The following is a 19,687-nucleotide window of genomic DNA, read 5'->3' on the forward strand; positions in this document are numbered from 1 at the left end:
GCGGGGCTTCGGCAAGAAGGTGCGCATCGGCGTGCCCTCAGGGCCCGGCCCCTTCGCGGGGCAGCCGACGCCGCAGCCCGCCTCCGTGTTCTGGTCGCTGCTGCGCAGCGTGCCCTTCCTGGAGCGCCTGGAGCTCATCGGCTCCAACTTCTCCTCGGCCATGCCCCGCAACGAGCCCGCCATCCGCAACTCCCTCCCGCCCTGCAGCCGGGCGCAGAGCGTCGGGGACGCCGAGGTGGCTGCCATCGGCCAGCTGGCCTTCCTGCGGCACCTGACACTGGCCCAGCTGCCCAGCATCCTGACGGGCTCCGGGCTGGTCAGCATCGGCCTGCACTGCCAGCAGCTGCAGTCGCTGTCGCTGGCCAACCTGGGCATGATGGGCAAGGTGGTGTACATGTCCGCCCTCTCGGACATGCTCAAGCACTGTAGGCGCCTCAAGGACCTCAGGTGAGGGGCTGGGAGCTGCCCGTGGGTCCGAACCGCCAGCCCGTATGCTTAGCAGCCAGGTGCGTGGGCCGTGGCACCACCAGGGCGCCTCCTCTTAGCTCATCCTGGTCACGGTCCCGGGAGCTCGGTGCTCAGAGCTGCTCGGTGGGGGAGGCAGGGTCCCACCCGGGACTTGCTGACCCCACTTTGTATTTCTTTTCCTTTCCTTTTTTTTTTTAAATTGAGTTTTCACTTTGTGTTTCGTAAAAGGTGAGTAGGAGGTAGCCAGGGGGCTGGGGCCAAGGCTGACCGGGGGCGATTGTGCAGAGAAGGCCAGCTGGTCCAGGGTGGGGTCCCAGGGAGGTGAGGTGGCGGTAGGGAGTGTGGGGTGCGGGTGGCATCTCCATCTCGGAAGCGCCCTCTGACGTCAGCGTGGACCAGCAGGTGGAGACTGGCAGAGGTCGGCTTGGGGAGGGCCAGAGTGTCTCCTGGAGACTGCTCCTGGGGCCGACCTGAGGGAGGTGGGAGGTGGGAGCTGACCCCGCTGCTGTGAGGCCCACGCCGGGCCTGTGCCCACACAGAGCAGGTCCCTGCTGGCACCTCGTCCACACGGATGGGGCTCAGAGGGCGCAGCTGTGTTAGGCCCTGAGACAGGAGTGGGCCTGGGTCTCTAAGGGGTGACGGGGATGCCTTCGGGGGACAAGGTTGGCTCAGGGGTCCTTCACTGCTGCTGCTGTTCCGTTGGCAGTAGACGGAGGAAGGGGGAAGGCAGGCCACTGCCAGGAGGCCACTGAGCATTCAGGGAAGCGTCAGGCAGTGGCCGGGGGCGCGGCAGGAAACTTTAAAATTGAGAACGTTTGCCCATTGATCAAGGTCGGAAGGGGATTGGCAAGTCTCTGGATTTTTTTTTAAGTTATTTATTGTGATTTGGGTGAAAGTTCACAGAGTTTCCACTCAGCTGTTCATACAGATTTGTTGCCTGACGCTGTCATCCCCACAACACAGCGACTCTTCCCACCTGCTCCCTGTGTTTCTCGTTTCCGTTTGCCCATCTTTCCCGTCCCTTCCTGCCCTCCGGGCTTTCTCCCGGGGCAGATGCTGCCCTTCCGATCTCCTCAGGTTGATTTTTCTCAGGAGTGTGCACCGCCCTGGTGTTAGAGTTCACCTTAGAGCCCATTGTTTGCCTGGAAGTTGAGTCCCGGTGGTGAGTTTGGTTCCAGACTTAAAGGGTGTCTCAGGGCCATGGTCTTGAGGGTTCCACCAGTAAACCTGGTCTTCTTTATGACTTTGAGTTTTGTTCCTGTTTTATCTGGGACCTCCTATTGTGATGCCTTTCAGAGCAGTAAGTACCGGTAGCCGGGCACCATCTAGTTCTTCTGGTCTCATAATCAGATGGGCTGAGGATTGCATGGTGTACCAGTCCCTTGGACTAATTGTTTCCCTGGGTCTTTGCTTTTCTTCATTCTTCTTTGCTCTGGATGGGGAGAGACTTATTGTTGCATCTAGATGGCTGCCTGCAAGCTTTTACGATCCCAGTTGCTACTCACCAAAGTAGGATGAAGAACAGTGCTTTTGTACAAGGTGTTAGGCCAATTGAGGTGGATGTCCCCTGTGACCGTGGGAGGATGACGTGGAGCTCAGCTGGTTTTTGGTGAAGACATGACATCGGGCTGCTCACGATTCAGGGCTTGAGGACTCAGGGCAGTGACTTCGAGATGCCTCAGCTACACGGGGTCCAGGGAGTCTGGATTCTCTGGGAGTTTCAAGTTCTGTTCCTCATTTTCTTCCGTTCCATTGGGATTTGTCTGTTGTGCCCATTCATGGTGGCTCTTGAGGCTGCCAGGCCTGTGATGCTTGGGGCACACGTTGGGTCTGTAGGCCAGCCCGGGAGCTCACCCAGTTCCTGTGGCCAGCAGCTGGTCACATCCTACGTGTGCCCTGAGCCAGACAGCCTGTAGAGAACAAACATGGCTGAGACGCAGCCAGACCTCATTCCCGGGTTCCCATGTCCACTGCCAGCCGAGCCTGGGACGGGAGGGAAGGGGACCGGTGGTGCCCTTTGCCCTGGTGTTCCGGCCCAGGAGAGGCGGCCTCCCCACGGCCACGGCTGCCGCACCTCCCAGTGGAACCTTCCTGAGTGGCAGCCAGGGAGCCCAGCCGCTCGGCCCCCGTGGCGCCCCGCTCTGTGCCCGCCCGCTCCTGGCCAGCAGCTGCCTCCACCCTGTCTGCCAGGGCAGCTCCCGTGGGGAGGAGGTGGCTCGAGAGCAAGGCATTGTAGCTGTGTGGCGCCTCGGCCAAGAGAGCATCACAAGCGGGCAGGCCCTGCCCCTTCACTGTAGACTTGGTTTGAGCCCTGGCAGGTGGTGGAGGAGAGGTGGAAGTTACCCCAAGTCACCCCGGGCCACTTGGGCCCAGAACTAGGGCAGCATCTGTGGGTGGAAGCAGGAGGAGCCACTTGAGAACCAAACCCTTTTGTGGCCTGAGGGCCAGGCACCCTGATAACCTGGGTGCTGGGCGGGTCAGGGGAGCTGGAGGGGCGGGCTGCCAGAGAGGCTTCCAGCCTGATCCTCGGGGCCTCCCGTGTGCACAAAGCCGGGTGAGGCCCCAGCCCGTCTCAGGGTGGCAGTTCCCCACCAGTGCCTGCTGGTTGGAGCCCGAAGTAGTGCTTGAATGAGAAGGGTCAGCCGTTGCCGGGGCTGTCCCGCTCCCTGCCCTGCACTTGGGGAGCTGGGAGGACCATGCCTGACCACAGCATTTGGGTTTCGGGGGCGAAGGGGTGCATGATGAAGCCACACAGACCTCTCGGCCGCCCAGCTCTGGCTCATGGACCTCGCTTGGCCATCGGGGTAGAAAATCTGGAAATGGCTGCTGACTGGAAAAAAAAAAAGCCATAAGCACGTACACATACACAGACAGAAATGTATATACATGTATGTGCATGTGTATGCACACACACAGGACACACGCACACGTGTACATGCACACTTGTATGCGCACATGCATTGCTTGGCAATCCTGAGGGCTCCAGCGGGAGCTTTGCAGTCACGCAGACCTGCGTCGCCACCTAGTGGCTGATGTGGGAGCAGACTTGCCGTCTCCACCCTTCTGTCTGGTGTTTTCTGCTCTTTTGTGGTGGGGGGGATGCAGCTCTTGCAGCCCTGGATTCAGGTGGTCTAGGAGCTCAAGTACTCCCTTCCCATCTCCCACTCTTGTCTACAAAAGGATGCTTGCTTTAGGATTCTTTTTAAATAATTTTTATGATGTTTTTACATAAAGCATGGATTTTTTTAAAAAGTTTTTTGTTGAGAATATACGCTGCAAACCCACTGCCGTGGAGTCCATTCCGACACACAGTGCCCCTAGAGGACAGAGTGGAACTGCCCACAGGGTCTCCAAGGCTGTCAATCTTCAGGGAAGCAAAGCCCAAACCACACCCACTGCCCTGGAGTGGATTCTGACCCACAGCGCCCCTAGAGGACAGAGTGGAACTGCCCCAGAGGCAGAGTAGACTCAGACAGCCCGCTTTTGGGGTAGCAGCTGAGCACTTGCATTGTAGCCACTAGAAACCAAACTGAGCCAAACAAAGTCGCCAGTGAGCTGCTTCTGACTCTTGGTGACCCTTTGGGGTTCCCAAGGCTGTGAGGTGGTGGTGGTGGTGTGTGGGGGGTGTCTGACCTCTGACTTCACTAGAGGGAGGGTCAAGACCGACCTCGCAAGGTTGGCTCCTAAGAGGCTGATGTCGCACGTGCTGCCGCCCTCCAACTTCCTCACCAGTTCTGACCCGCCTGCCCGCCCAGTCTGCTCTACTTCTCGGCTCTGGGTCGATAATTCGTTGCAGTGGCCGTGCGGAACTCCCAGACAGTACTCACGATTATGGGGTTTATTAGGGAAGTTACAGGTTACAATCCAGAATCAGAAGTAGCACAGTCCTTCAGTCGGGACGGTCCCGTCTCAGCCGCACCCGCACGTGTGCCCCTCTCTGGCCTTGGTCTCAGGACCCACAGCCCCTCAGCTTCTCGTGGCTCCAGCGAGTGTCACCAGACTCCTTCAGTGCCGCCAGCAGGCCTCCCGCCCTGAGACTCAGCTTTCTGCTCTGGGACCAGGATTCGCTTTGTGCTGGTTCCCTGGCTATGCCACCACTGCATCTCTGCTGTGGCTCCTGACCGTCTCACCATCTCTGATGTCACGGCTCTGTCTCCTGGGTCGAGGAGGTTCAGCACAGGGACCTCAGGTCTGGAGGGTGTTCCACTCCTGGCTCTTGTTTGAAGCCTAGTACCAAAAACCAAAGCCCACACTCACTGCCATCCAGTCGGATCTGACTTGTAGCGCCCCTCCTTGGGTTTCCAAGCCAGTGTCACTAGGAAGTAGATTGCTCAATCTTCCTTCCAAGGAGTAGCTGGTGGGTTTGAACCGCCAGCCTTCTGGTTAGCAGTCACATGCCTTAGGCACTACGCCACCAGAGCGCCTTTGAAACCTAGTGGGATGGCCCAACTGACCAGTCCCCCACGTTGGGGTTCCACACACCTTAAGTTCATGTTCCCACTCCCATGACGGTGCCACATGCCTTACTTACATTGTTGTCCAGCTAGCCAGCCCTCTTGGTGGCCACAAGCACCTCACAGTTTGCATAGTCTCACCCAGTCACCTGGTGGGAGTCCCAAAGACCATGGCTAGAAGGACCACTTAAGGCGTTCCCTGCCCATGGTGGTGCTGGGTGTACCTGGGTATTACCATGCTCCCCAAGGGCAGGCCCCCATGGAAATTTGTCTTCCCAACCCCCTGCGAGTGTTTGAGAAGGGCTGGAGGTGCGGGCGGGCACACTGAGCGGGTGGCAGGACTGACGTGAGCCAGGGACCCTCAGCTGGGGATGTCGATGGCTGGCTGGCTGTGGCAAGCCCGCAGCATCCCTCCCGGGCCAGGGTCTCCGGTGCCCACCCAGCGCCCGGCCTCGTGCGTGGCCGTCAGTCCCTCCTGCAGCAGCCCCTCACGCTGCCCCTCTCTCCCGCAGGCTGGAGCAGCCCTACTTCAGCGCCAACGCGCAGTTCTTCCAGGCCCTGAGCCAGTGCTCCTGCCTGCAGCGCCTGTGCCTGGTCTCCCGCAGCGGCACGCTCCAGCCCGACGCCGTGCTGGCCTTCATGGGCCGCTGCCTGCACGTAGTTGTGTGTCACATGTTCACCGGGGAGTCCCTCGCCACCTGCAAGAGCCTGCAGCAGTCCCTGCTCCGGAGGTGAGTGGGGGGGTGGGGCTGTGGTGGCGGGCCTCCTCCAGTGCCCAGAGATCGTGTCACCGAGTTAAAAACAGACAAAATCGCTCATAGGAGGGCGTGGGTGCCTCGCCGGCCCGCCAGTCGGCCTGCCACGCGCCTCCTTTGCAGATGGCTGATACTCTCTCCCCTCAGGCGTGAGAGGCCTCTGCGCTTGGCCGCGTCCGGACTTAGATGTTCTGTGTGGAAGACACACACCTCTGAAGTCTCTCTGCTTTTCTCCCAACCATATTTTGAAATAATTTTAGGATCAGAAAAGTTCCAAAAAGAAACATACCGAGCTCCCAGATGCCCATTACCCTCACCCCTGCCGTCGGGTCTGTTCTGACTTGTGGCAACTACATAGGGCGCCGTGGGACTGCGCCACACGGTTTCTGGGCCGTGATCTTCACGGAGGCAGACTGCCTCATCTTCCTCCCACGGAGCATGCGGTATGCGGCCGGCCGGATGCACTTAGCGCCGCGCTCCCAGGGCTCCTTGCCCTTACTGTGGTCTCCCCAGACGTTAACGTCGCGTGTGGGTGACCCGCAGCGCAGCACTGAGATAAGATCAACGGCGAAGCGGCGTTGACCCTGCCTTTGGCCTCCGTCAGTTTCCTGCCAGCGCCCTGCTCTGCACCAGTGTCGCCGCCAGGCTCTGGTTGTCGCGGCTCCTTCGCCTCCTCCAGTCAGTGACACGCTCTCCGCGTCTCACGCGACTTTGTACTTCCGAAGCCCACTGACCGTCGTTCCTGTGGTGTGGGTGTGTCTGGTGTTCCCTCCAGGGTGTGTTTTTGTCGAGAACGTCTGGGGTATCATACTGGGGGAGACGGGACCTTGACGTGGTCTCATTCCTTGGTTCTGTGGTGGCTGCTGGCTTTCTCCACGCTAACCTTCCTGTTTCCTTTCTCATGAGTCCGGACCCTGAGGGGAGGGACTCAGCAAGTCACCTGCTTTGTGAGATTATCGCCTCTTGATGCTTGTATCACCCCTGGTTCCTGTCTGTGACAGTGACTAGGGGTGACCTTGGGGTCAGCTGGGGGGTCACCGTGGGCTGGCTGAGGGGTGATCAGCGGGTGCCCGTGGGGCCGGCTGAGGAGTGACTGTGGGGCCGGCCGGGGAATGACTGGGGGGTGATTTTCTGTCCCCTCTGCTCCTTGTGTCTTTGCTCACGGGAATCGACTGAGGAGGACGTGGCTCTCTGCCGCACTGATGTGGTCATTCGATGACTGTCGAGGGCTCCGTGCTCACTGTGAGGCTCTGCCGGGGTCTTGGGCTCAGCGGGCCCCCTGCTTAGGCTTCCCGAGGAGTCTTTCCTCTTCCTGTTTCCTGCCTGCTCTGTTCACTGCTGTTTCCTGAGCTTAACGACACCCCCCACACCAAGTGTCATTTTATTCTGACCTGTGGTCTTCAAAGCCACCTTGGGAGCTTATTGACTTGGGTGCTGAATTCAGGTCATGCCACGTGAGGGCTACGGGGCGTGTCGTCAGCGACCGCAGGACTCGAACGTCACTGCTTGCACAGGGAGAAAGTTCAGAGACTTCCCGTAACCACAAACCAGGCTTGTGTGTTAGCTGAACCAGCCGCCCGATACCTTGGGCCAGTCCGGACAGACAGTCATCCGCAGGAAACCCAGAGAGTCCAGTTTGCCCACGATTTGTAGCCAGCATAGACTCGGCGTGTGCACAGGGGCTCAGGTAGTGGCCTGCTCCTGGGCCCGTGCCGCCCCTCACCCAGGTGCACCTGGGAGCCTGCGAAGCTTCTGCAGCCCGAGGCGGGCCCCAGAGCACGGCCTGAAAGTGGAGGCTGGACTCCCTGGAGCCTCCCAGCTTTCCACACTGGGTGTCGGGGAGCTGGGGGGCCGGGGAGGGGAGAAGTCGGGCTGGTGGGGGGGCCGGGAGGGGAGAAGTCGGGGAGCGGGGGGTCGTGGAGGGGAGAAGTCAGGGAGCGGGGGGCCTGTTCACAGCACTCCCTGCTGGCCGCTGGCTGCCCTGGCCTTCTCTGTGGGGATGTGAGCCCCTCCTCTGCCCTCCCAGAGAGCATGTTGCGACCCCAGCCGGGGCACTTAGCACTGCCTGTTCAGTGATTTATCCGCAGTCTCCTTAGGTGCTTGGAAGAAGGTCTGGTGGTGCAGTGGCTAAAGCACTGTGCTGCCCACCAAGAGGCGGGCGGTCGGCACCCGCCAGCTGCTCTGGGGGAAGGTGGAGCAGTCGGCGTCCGTAAAGATAAAACTCAACTGCCATTGGGTGGGTTCCTACTCATCGTGGCGTCTGTTAGGTTTCCAGGGTGGGTCCAGGGTGGGCATCTTTATGGAAGCATACTGCCTGGTCAGGGTTGCATGGCGTGGCTGGCGGGTTTGAGCCACCAGCCTTCTGGTTGGCAGTCAGGTGCCTCAGGCACTGTGTCACTAGACCTCCATTCCGTAAAGGTTCCAGCCTTGGAAACTACGGGGCCGTTGGGCTCTGTCCTCTAGGGTCGCTGTGAGTTGGGACCCACCCAGCGGCAGTGGGGCGGTTGGCTGTTTTAGATCCTGGAACCCGTGGGTGGTGTGGTCCGTGCTCCGCTGCTGACCGAGAGCTGAGAGGTTCCCATCCACCCAGGGGCACCCCGGGACAGGCCCGGTCATCCGTTCCCAAAAGTCAGCTGTCCAAGGTCCCATGGGCACAGTTCTGCTGCGACACCCACGGGCTCGCTGTGGTCCCAGTGACTCCGGGGTGGCTGGCGGCTGGTCTAGGTGCTGAGGTTGGGGCCAGCACACAGCAGCTCTTCTCTTTGTGTTTTGTCCCCAGGCCCAAGCCGGCACCTCTGGACTCCCGCCCCCACCCGGTACTGTCCCGGGGTGATGCCTGCACAGGCCACCGGCAGCCTAGGCTGAGCACCTGGAACTTGGAGGGTCGGGTTGGCCTCAGTTAGTGGGTTTCCTGGGCGCGTGTTGGACACGTCCCTGTGTCCTCAGCTGTGTCCCTTGCATACTTGCCGGGTGAGTGACACAGACCTTCCCCCTTCCCAGTAGGGCAGGGTCCAGGAGCACCCTCTTGGCCAGCAGTGTGGAGGGTAGAGATCCCTCCACCAGGTGCCCCTACAGCAAACATTCAGCGAGCCCCTCCCCTGCCGCCTTTCCCCTCAGGATCCCAGGGCCGGGCTGGGGGTCCTGGGGGCCGTGATGGGGGCCCAGCGTCTGGGCTGAGGGCCCAGCAGTCAGTCTGGGGGGCTGGGCTGGGCATCCTGGGGGCCGTGATGGGGGTTCAGTGGTCAGGCTGGGGGGCCGGGGGCCGGGCTGACTCCTGGTTACCAAGGGTGCACTGTGCCAGCCTCTAGTCACTGGGTTTGTTGTTCTAACTGGAGAAACCCTGTCCAAGGCCTCTCAGCCCCCGTTTACCGGTGGGGAAACTGAGCCTCAGAGCAGTGGACTGAGTAGTGAAGCTTGGGCTCCCGTCACTGAAGGGCCCGGACCCCTACCCTCCCCCTGCCCCCTGTGCGGGAAGTTTGGACCTAGATGCGGGAGGGTGGGCAGCGGCAGGTGACGTGCACAGATGCCTCCCAGGCCACAGGGCTGAGGGCTGAGGGCTGGCTCTGTGCCAGGCGACTGTGTCAGCCTCTCACCCCCACCCCTGCCGTGAGCCCACCCAGGTCTGCGGTAACAATGGCTTTGGATCATAGGGGCTGCCTTCGTTTGCTCAAAGCCTTTGTCATCTGGCCACACTGTGACATGGCCCTGGAGGCAGGCATGTGAGGCCGCCTTCTGTGTGTCCATGTAGGGACTGGCCTGGTGGCTTCATGGCCTTGCTCTGCCCAGCTTAGTGCACACATCATCTCGCTACAGCCTCTGCAGGTTTTGTCCGGGTGGTGGTGGCCTTGGTGGCCTAGGGCTGGCTTAGGGGCTGATGTAGGAGCACCGTGGTCCTCCAGCAGCCTCAGCCCGGCCTGCTGGGCCCCCAGTAGGTGGCGCTGCGGCTCCTGTCACTGGCCTCTTCCGCTCACCTCCCCTGCAGACCTGACTCCACAGAGTGGATGGGTGGGGAGTGGCGGGGAAGGAGAGAGCCTCATTCGTGTCGCTTGCCTGGTGTTTCCTTCTTCCGCTCCCGTCCACCTCACGCCGCTGGGAGCTGAGGGGACCGGGGAGCTGGAGGACCGACCTGGGGCCGTGGCACTGAGGCTCCTGGGTCCCTGGCTCCGCGGCACCCAGTCCCATGGTTGGCGCCTTGTACTCACCTGCCCCCCAGCCTTCCGACTCTCGGGCGGCGTCATATTCCCATGGCTGAGCATGGGTGGGCCTGGCGGGGCCCCGTATCCCTGGCCTCATGGGCCCTGGGTCTGGGTCCTTGCTTCATGACTCGGGAAGGGCCGCTAAGTGGGCCCCTCATTCCCTTGGTTGTGGGGCCGTTTCAGGCCTGCCCTGGGAAGAGTTGGACAAATGGGGAGACAGAATCCTTTGCTAATTCCTTGTTTTTATAGCTTTTGTTTTTTCCCAGCATCCAGGCTGCTGTGCAGAGAGTAGGGCGCTCCGGGGTCCCCCAACTGTCACTTGTTATTAACATAGTTAACAGTCTTGGGCTCATTTGTTACACAATAAACCAGTACCCACACCAACACTGTATTCACTCAAGCCCTAGGATTCTTTCTGGAGAAGTCTGCCACTGGCCCACCCCTGGCCAACGGCAGAAAGGGACGGGGAAGGCAGAGCTGTTGGCACTGAGTGGTCATTTGTTTTTAGGGGTTCGGGTGTGGTCTCTGTGCCGACTCTCCGTATTACCTGGTTTTGTTCCCTCCATTACGTTTTTGGTGGTGGTGGCTGCTGTCAAGGGATTCTGACTCAGTGACCCACGTGACAGACCTGCCCCGAGGGTTTCCTGGGCGGCTGTCTTGACCGGAGCAGATCTCTGGATCGTTCTCCCACAGAGCCCTGGGTGGGTTGGAACCGCCGACCTTTGGGTTAGCGGCTGACCACTTAACTGCTGGGCACCAGGGGTGAGCTGTTTGGTTTGCGTGAGGACCTTGTGTCACGTGTCACCAGGACTGTCCTTAGAATGGTGTCACTGCCCTGAGGGCGCCCTGCCCAGCTCAGGCTCTTGACCAGCTGGCTGTCCCTCCTCCGTGTCATGGTTTCACACGTTCAAGTGTGGATCAGAACTTTCTGGTTCTGGCACCGTCTGGCTTCCCCTCAGCTTTGGTGGCTTTCCTGCGCATAGGCCCTAGTGCCAGGTCTGGGTTTAGAGTTTGGAGAGAGGCCACACTGAGCAGGGGCCCTCCTCATGGAGACGGGAGCAAGGCATGGCCTGCCTGTCCACCTCTTACTCCCGCGGTGGAAATGGACTTCACATCCACGGGGTAGGGCCGACCACCCCACCTCTGTCCTGACCACAGGGTGCCGAGTGACCCCGGCCAGCAGCCGGGCTGTCTGCGGCACGTGTGGCCGCGCCTCCCTCTCCCAAACCCCTGAGTCATCCCGTCCCGGGCTGAGCCAACACTGCCTCCCGGTCCGTTAGCACCGACGGTCACGGGCCGCAGCCTGGAGGGGCCTGGAACCCGGTCAGCCTGCGACTTGGGCGGCGTTGACAGAGCAGCCAGGCCACGCAGCCCTCCAGCGCCCGCGGAGCTGTGCCTCTGCCCCCGCTGCCAGCAGCTGCCCTGGGCCCAGGGGGCCTCTTGGGTGGGAGTCTCAGCCTCCCGGCTTGTGCTTGCCTCCCCCGCCCCTGGCTCTGTCCTGGCTACCTTTGCGGTCCCTGTGGGTCTCAGGTTCACTTTGATTGCTCGCAGGAGTGACACTTGAGGCTCTGGTCCACGTGGTGCCCTGCCGAGGTCAAGCCAGCCTTGCCTGCCAGCCCCCATAGCCATGCCCTGTTCATGGCCTCACTGCCCACCAGACCCCATGGGCAGCCCGTGCCCCATCCCGTGGCCTCACTTGCTCTGTGACTTGGCGTGAGCCCCTTCCCTCCGGAGCCTCCCCTTCCTGTTTGTCACACAGCATCTCTTATACCTGCCTCCCAACACTGCCCTCCTGTGTGACTTTGAGCACTGGGTGCTGGGTGCACGTTGACACGAGCCCTCCCCACCATCCCCTGGTGCCGTCCCCATGTGGCAGGTGAGGAAACCAGACCCAGAGAGGTTTGGGAAATGGCTGCTGTCATGCTGCACATCATTGGCAGAGCTGGCATTGGGAGCTACACAGCCCCTGCCCTCGCCTGCCTCTGTAGGAATCGGGGTGCTGTCTGCATAGGTGAGGCCAGCACTCCTGGAGCGAGGGCGGGGCAGCTCTCGGGATCTGATGGCAACTTGGGCTTCCCAAGGTGCCCAGCAGGCCAGGTGGACAGGGTGTGGGCTGGGGCACCTCCGTCCTGCAGCCAGATGACCCCAAGGCTGGGGCCTTGGACTCTGGGGCAGCCTCTCAGCGCCTGGACAGGCTCCCGCCCCACGCTCCAGCTTCTCACTGCTGCTGCAGAGGCATCTCTTGCTTCTGGAACATTCTTGTTCTTGTCCGCAGACTTCAGGTGAGCTGGCGAGCACGTCACAGGACGCGACACCTCGCGGTTCCACAGCTAGGCCGTAGTGGGTTGGCGTGAAGCCTGGCAGGAGCAGGGTGCCCCACTGGCCGGACACCTGTGGGTGCTGCTCGGGCAGGTGCCAGTGCCCCTCAGAGGGCTTCCTGTGCCCCCGTCCCCTCGGCTGGGTCCTGGATCTGCAGGGGCTCCAGGTGGGGCTGGCACCTCCTTCTTCCACGTCACCCAGGATTCCATCGGGGCCTCGCCCACTGGTGCCCCATTGGCCACTGTGACGTGGCCTCATGTTCCATGAATGGGTCCTGCACTCTGTCCCTGAGGCCTGTCTGGAAAGCCCTCTCCCCGGGAGGCCCAGGGGTGTGGCCTTGGCCAGGTCTTCTGTTGGTGAGGAATGGGGGCTGGTGAAGCCGGCCAGCCAGGGCGGCTCCTGCCCACCCCCTGTCTGAGTTTGACCCAAGTAGAGAGAAAGCGTGGCTGCGCTGCCGGCTCAGTGTTCCGGCTTCCCCAGGTCCATGGGGAAGTGGCTCCCTGGGCACCTGGTGCTCTGGCCAGCACATGGGGCTAGAGGCACGTCCAGGAGGCTCATGGCCCCTGCTCGGATGCACTGTGGACCCCTGGGAGCTCCTGCCATCCCTACCTGGGATACGAGTCCCTGCCTATCATGGGGAAAGCCAGCAGGGCTCACGTTTGCAGGTCTGACCAGGGGACTGTCACGCAGAGCTTGGTTATGGGCAGGTGAGGTCTGAGGACTGGTGGCCTCAGAGGCAAGTGGCCAGAGCGCCTTGCCCGTGCCCCCTATCCATAGTCCTCAAGGTGGGGTGGCCACTTCTCCCCATTCTTGCCCAGTCAGGCTTGGGAGGAGTTTCCAGAGCCTGGGCCGTGGCCAGGTTTTGACCGGCAGGTGGGAGGGATTTGTTTGTTGCAGTGTCTGCCCAGCCCAGGGGTGGGGCGAGACATGGGGACCCCATGGGGCTGAGGCCACTTGTGCTGTCCACAGGGGAACCTTCTGCTTCACGAGGGAGCTCTCTGGCAGTTTGGGTACGGAGCAGGCTTTTGGCGACCTGGGGACTGTTCCTCTGCCTTCCAGGCCTCACCATTCCTTGGGAGGTAGCAGTGGGGGCCCAGGTCCCCGTTTACTCTGCCACTGCCCCTGTGGATGGTTGGGCCAAGGCTTGGCTCAGGGTGTGGCAGAGTCACTGTGAGGACCTACTACGCGGCCTGTGCTCTGTGCTCTGATGGACGCTGTCCCTGCAGGGACGACACAGAGCTGCTGTCTGTCCTTCCTGCGACTGAGGACGGTTTTACCCGTAGGCCTCTCTTCTGATCTTCACCCTCCCTCTTCCTGGACGTCTCAGGGAAGGAATGGGGCAGTGAGGCATGGCCTTGGGGCTCCAGAAGCTGAGGTGAGACCATCTGATTCCAGGCGAACAAAAACTCTTCCTGGGTGTGTCTTTAATGCCTTCATGGCCCATGGGACATATAGTGCCCACCTGCATTTTCTGCTTCTGGGGTTTAGTGGGAAGCACATGTCCCACTTTTGGTGCATGCAGCCATCCAATAAGGGCTTCTGTAGCTGTGGGAATCTGAAGAAATGGGCCTTATCCCATCAACCCAAACATGAGAGACCCTTTAGGTCAAACGTTGTTATGTGCCATCGAGTCGGGCCCGACTCATAGCGACCCCTCCTTGGGTTTCCAAGTCATACATGTCCCACTAATTAGATAAAAATCCACATTACCTTAAAAAAGATTCTTTTTCCATTTCATTCAAAATGCCTCCCATTACTGAAAAGACATGGCTTCAACAAAAAATTCAGAGCAGAAATAGTTCTGCAGAAATAATGGAAAGAGTTAAGTGGAGTTTGTGGGTCAGTCGGGACAGGTGCATAGGTTCTTGTTTAGTAGTGACTCTAGTGCAGGAAGTTGCTGGAAGCCTCTGAGATGATTTCAGAACTGCATGTGCAGCAAGTGATGGTGACTGTGGTGGAGAATTCTTGAGCAGGTTTTGGTACCTTTGTTTCAAAATAAGAGCAAATGTACATAACATTAAAGCAAGGTTTCTAAACGGTGAGCAGTCCAAACGGTGGCACCCCACTCAGAGGTGGTGGCACCCCACTCAGAGGTGGTGGCCAGCAGCCAGCTGTTACTTTGTGGCCCGCTCTCCACAGTCCGCCGGTAACCCCGTTTCCTGCGTCCAGCTCCTGCAGGACCCACTCTGCCTCTCCTGAGCCCCCTGCTCCAGGGCTTCCTCCGTGATTGCTCCAGTCCGGTTACCGTGACGAGTCACCACAGTGTGAAGATCGGGTCTCCCATCCAGCATGTCAGAGACAGTTTGAAGCCCAGCATGAAAGGGCCAGAGGGCCAGCGGGAGTTGTCCGTAAGTCACGTTTGTAGTCCAGGGACCACCTGCACTGAGGAAACATCACCTGCAGAGTCTAGACTTCTCAGGCTCACGGGTGAAGAGTCTGCCTAAAGCCTCCCTGATAGTTGATCTAGAGGGTTTGGACTTGGAGTTGATTTGAGACTTTTGTGATGGGATGAATGTTTTAGTTGATTTAGCGGATTCGGAAGATACACATTTGGACGTGGAGTTGATTTAAGACTTGAGATGGGATGAATGTTTTGCATGTGGCATGGGCATGAATCTTGGGAGGCCAAAGGTGAAAATGTTATGGATTGAATTGTGTCCCCCTAAAACAAGTGTTGGAAATCCTACCCTCTGTGCCTGTGGGTCTAATCCTCTTTGTGAATGGGCTGTCTTTGTTATGCTAATGAGGTAGGATTAGTGTAGGGTATGTCTTGGGTCCGTCTCTTTGAGATATAAAAGAGATTAAACGAGAACTAGCAACCAGAGAGGGGAAGAGAGACGCCAGGCCACATGGAGATCACCCGGGAGCAGAAGGTCAGAGAGGCAGGACCTTCCTCCAGAGCGGACAGAGAGAGCCTTCCTGTGGACCCGGCGCCCTGGGCTCAGACATCTGACCTGATAGACTGAGAAAATGCACTGCTGTTTGTTAAAGCCCCTCACGTGTATTTCTGTCACAGCAGCAGTGCTGGGTGAGGAGAACACAAGCAGTAAAAGCAGTGAGTGAGGACTGGGTTTCCTCCCGTCCTGGGCGGCGGCTGCGACGAGCTTGGAGGCTGGGCGTCCTGCACGAGCTGGTCCGCGTTCCGTCCGTTCCCCGACCACCAGCCACATCTCTTCTGGGTTCAGTGGTAGCACAAGGCCTAGAGCTCATTTCTTGGTATGTTGGGAATTCCATTGGCCTCTGGACAGTGATTGATTCAACCAGAATCCTATTGAGAGATGTTTTGGTTACTTCCAGTGTTGCTGTTAGAACCAGCGCTTCATGTCCACACGCCCTGGGCGGGTATTTTTATAGGATAAATTCCTGGAAATGGGATTGCTGGCTGGATTTCTGTCCTAGGGCTACTGTAACTAAGCGCCATCAACGAGGCAGCTCCTAAGAGCAGAAATGGATTCTCCAGCAGCTCTGGAGGCTGGCAGGTCACGGTGGGTGTCAGCCGTGTTGGTTCCTTGGGAGCCTCTGGGGGACATCTGTTCCTGCCTCTATCCTGGGGCCCAGGGGTCCTTGGCTTGCAGCTGCACTGTACATGGCCTCCCTCCAGTGTCTCCCTGCCTCTGTGTCTCTTCTTTTCTGTGAGGACACCGGTCATACTGGCTTAGGACCCCCCATTCCAGTGAGACCTCGTGGTCTCCTAATCTGCGGCATCATCGGGGTCACAAAGAGGATGCCAGCTCCGGGCACGGGGGAGGAATTCGCCGGTCATGTTTCGGGACACAATTCAAACCATAAACAAAAACACCTGTTACAGTAGAGCCGTTTCCAGCTCCTAGTGACCGCGTGTGTGACAGAGAAGAGCTGGGCTCCAGTGGGCTTGTTTCTGGGTGACGTTTGAGTGTGTTTTCGGGAAGGCTCCCACAGCAGCGCAGGTGCCCCGTCAGTGTGTGCGCACACGTTGTCCAGCAGCGAGGGCGCCCTTCTTCACAACTCCTGGGGGCTCTCATTGTCTCCCTTCTGGTTGTTCATTTCTGTCCGTCTGGTTGGCGACATAGGGTTTTCTTAGCTGTGAACTTTACGGAGCTAGATCACCAGGCCTCCTGGTGGAGCCGCTGAGATTTCAAACCTCCGACCTTTTCGTTAGTGGTCGAGCACGGCCTTTGTGCCTCCACTGTGGACCTGTCAGTTCAGGCTGAGACTTTGTGGATTTGAACCGGCCTGTGGTGCTGGAGGGAAGCTCTGGGGGCGCAGTGGTTAAAGTGTCCAGCTGGTACCCATAGCACCGGCAGCTTGAATCTTGAACCCACCACCCGCTCTGCAGGAGGAAGGTGCAGTGGTCTGCTTCCATAGATGACAGCCTCGGAAGCCCCGGGAGGCAGTTCCGCCTTGTCCTACAGTGTCAGCAGAAGTCGGAGTTGACTCGATGGCAGTGGGTTTTTGTTGGTGGTGCCAGGTGGCCTCTGAAGAGAGGACCCTTTCAGGGCTCCACAAACAGTGTGCGAGCTGTGTGCGCGCCAGCAACCCAGTGTCTGCGCCCATCACAGTGCTGGTCAGGACCCAGCCTTCCCGAACTTCATTTCCCCTGTGCGGCGGGGCTAGCAGTGCCCACCTCAGACTGAGGGACCGTGGGGTTGAACGAACACGCGTGTCCTGCCAGGGCTGGTGCGTGTGGTGCCGCGCAGGGCAGACGGGGCTGCAGCTGTCTTTGTGGTCCTGGGCCGCGCTCTGCTTATGAGGAGCCTCGGGTCTCGCTCTCCTGAGTCCAGGCCAGTTCTTCCTGCTTCTCTGAGAGAAGGGTCGGAGCAAACATGCAATGAGTCTAAATGAGGAAGTCTTAGAAAAATACCCACAAAAGCAAGGCAGGGACGCCTTCCCTGCTTTCCACTTCTCGGTGCTCCCAACACGTCCTCTCGGCCCCGCCGGCTTCTCACCGTGGCCCTAAGGCAGCACTCTCCCTTGTCGCGGGTCTGCCCTCTGGGGCAGGAAATCATGCCTTCCTTTTGACCCAGTAAACTCTGCTCCTGAGACGCGTCCTGAGACACAGTTCAGGTACTCGGGAATAACTACGCTGTGTTAGAGATGTTTATCAGAAAGAAGTCTCTGAATTACGTCCATCTGGGGAGGTGGCTGGGAGCTCTGGGGGGCGCTGTGGTTAAAGCAGTGGGCGGCTCACCATAAGGTCAGTGGTTCAAACCCACCCGCTGCTCTGCAGGAGAAAGGCGAGGCAATCTGCTTCCATGAGGATTGACAGCCTTGGAAACCCGGTGGGGCAGTTCCACCCCGTCCTGTGGGATGGCTGTGAGTCAGAATCGACTCCACGGCAGTGGGGTTAGGGACACGACTGAATCAGTGTGTCCTACCTGCCGGTTAGGAGGGCAGTCACAGGAAGTGATGTCACAGGGACCGGGGAAAGGTCTGACGTGGTCTGCTCTGCTGCAGCAGGACGTAGGTCAGGGTGGTGCTGGCCGGTGTGAAAGGACTGGAGGAGCCCGCCTGCACTCCCAGGGGGAGGTTCTCTCTCAGTTGCCGCCTTCCTTATTTTCCTGCCATGGGACTCCGGGCCTTCCCGCTGGGCCTGCACAGTTCGGGACCTAAATCACAACGAGACCACACGTGGCACTGGTGGCGTCAGGTGCCGTCAAGTTGACTCCCCCTCCGTGACCCCATGTGCAACAGAATGAAACACGCCGGGTCCCACACCAGCCTCACGGCCCCTGCGGTGCTTGGACCTGTTGTTGCAGCCACCGTGTCCATCTCTCATTGAGGGTCTTCCTCGTTTGCACTGACCCTCTACTTTACCAAACGTGACGTACTTCTGCAAGGACCAGTCCCTCCTGATAACGTGTCCAGAGTCCATGAGACAGAGTCCGGCCGTCCTGGCTTCTAAGGCGCGTCCGGCTGCGCTTCCTCCAGGACAGTTTGTTCGCTCTTCCGGCGTGTTCCATGTTCTCCGCCAACACTGTAAGTCACAGACCCCAGCTCTGCAGCCTGCCATCAGTTATCGTCCAGCTTTTGTGTATGTATGAGGCTGTTGGGGACACCATGGGGACACCATGGTTGGGGTCGGGTGCACTGTAATCTTCAGAGTGACATGTTAGCAGCAGATTTGCCCGGTGCAGTAGGTCATTTGATTTGACTGCTGCTTCCATGGGCACTGGCTGTGGATCCAAGTGAAATGAATCCTTGACAACTTCCGTCTTTTGTCCATTTAACACAGTGCTGCTTAGTGGTCCAGCTGTGAGGATTTTTGTTTTCCTTCAGTTGAGGTACAATCTGTACCGAAGGCTGTAGCCTTTGATCTTCGTCAGTAAGTGCTTCAAGGCCTCTCTGCTCTCAGCAAGGCTGTGTGGTCTGCAGACCTGTTGATGAGTCTTCCGCCAGTCCTGACGCCATGTTCCTCTTGACAGGCCCAGCTTCTGGGACTGTTTGCTCAGCATACAGATTGAATGAGTAGGGTGTAAGCATGCAACCCTGACACACACCTTTCCTGAGTTTAAACCACACAGTGTCCCCTTAAGGAGCTCTGGTGGAGTAGTGGGTAAGGCCTTTGGTTGCTAACCAAAAAGTCAGTGGTTCAAACCATCAGCTGCTCCGTGGGAGAAAGATGAGGCAGCCTACCTCCATAAAGATTGACAGCCTTGGGAACCCAGTGGGGTCACTGTGGGTCAGAGTTGACTGCATGGCAGTGGGTTTGGTTTTGGTTTTGGTTCGTATCCTCTCGTTCTGTTCAAAAAACTGCCTCTTGTGTGTGAGGGTTCATTAGCACAATGAAGTGTTGTGGAATTGCATTCTTTACAGTGAACCATCATTTATTATAATCCGCACAGTCGAATGCCTTGCATAGTTATTAAAACATTATGACTACGTTATTGTAAAAGTTAAGGAAAGGTTTATCTATTGGAGGACATTTTCTTTGTTGGTTACCAGGGGTGGGGGGGAGGGGAGGGAATGCTGTTAGATAGATAGAGATAAATATTGATTTGGGTGAAGAGAAGGGCAATGTACCAAATGTGAGTGACCAATATGGCAGCATTGAGGATGAGAAAGACATAGAGAGTTACATGGGCAGTACAGACAACAAATATGAAACCTTTTGCATATACAGTACTGAGTTGTCAGTGAAAGCAAACATGGGTATATGGATGGATAAATAGGTGAACAAGCTAAACAATTAGGTATGTCTAAATGGAGAGTGTATCCAAGATCATATATAGGGTTGGCAGACAATGGTCCTATAAGTTTATGTGAATGATCAGAATTCCCAGGTGTATAGTAGAGCTGACAAGGGGCAAGGTTATGGTCATTGCTTGGTCACAGCCAGCTACCCAGAGGGACCGAGTAGTTGATCCTGCGGGCTTGGGACCATAGTCGCAGGGGACATCAAGCTCAATTGGCATAACATACTATATAAAACATTGTTCCACCTACTACTTTGGCGAGTAGTGACTGGGATCTTAAAAGGTAGCAAGCTGCCATCTAGATGGAACAACGGGTCTCTCCT

The 19,687-nt window shown here is 58.5% G+C and overlaps 1 protein-coding gene across 1 annotated transcript in view; it reads left to right on the plus strand.

Moving 5' to 3' along the window:
• The window catches only part of FBXL18 (F-box and leucine rich repeat protein 18), a 29,077-nt gene that overhangs the window by 5,560 nt on the left and 3,830 nt on the right, over positions 1–19,687 (plus strand). The window contains exons 3-4 of the mRNA XM_007942811.2: positions 4–447; positions 5,435–5,653. Of these exons, the coding sequence (XP_007941002.2) occupies positions 4–447; positions 5,435–5,653 (663 nt within the window). The remainder of the gene's footprint in view (positions 1–3; positions 448–5,434; positions 5,654–19,687) is intronic.

This window comes from Orycteropus afer, unplaced genomic scaffold, assembly GCF_000298275.1.
Source record: "Orycteropus afer afer isolate SDZICR_OR568_19922 unplaced genomic scaffold, OryAfe1.0 scaffold00006, whole genome shotgun sequence".
NCBI lineage: Eukaryota > Metazoa > Chordata > Mammalia > Tubulidentata > Orycteropodidae > Orycteropus > Orycteropus afer.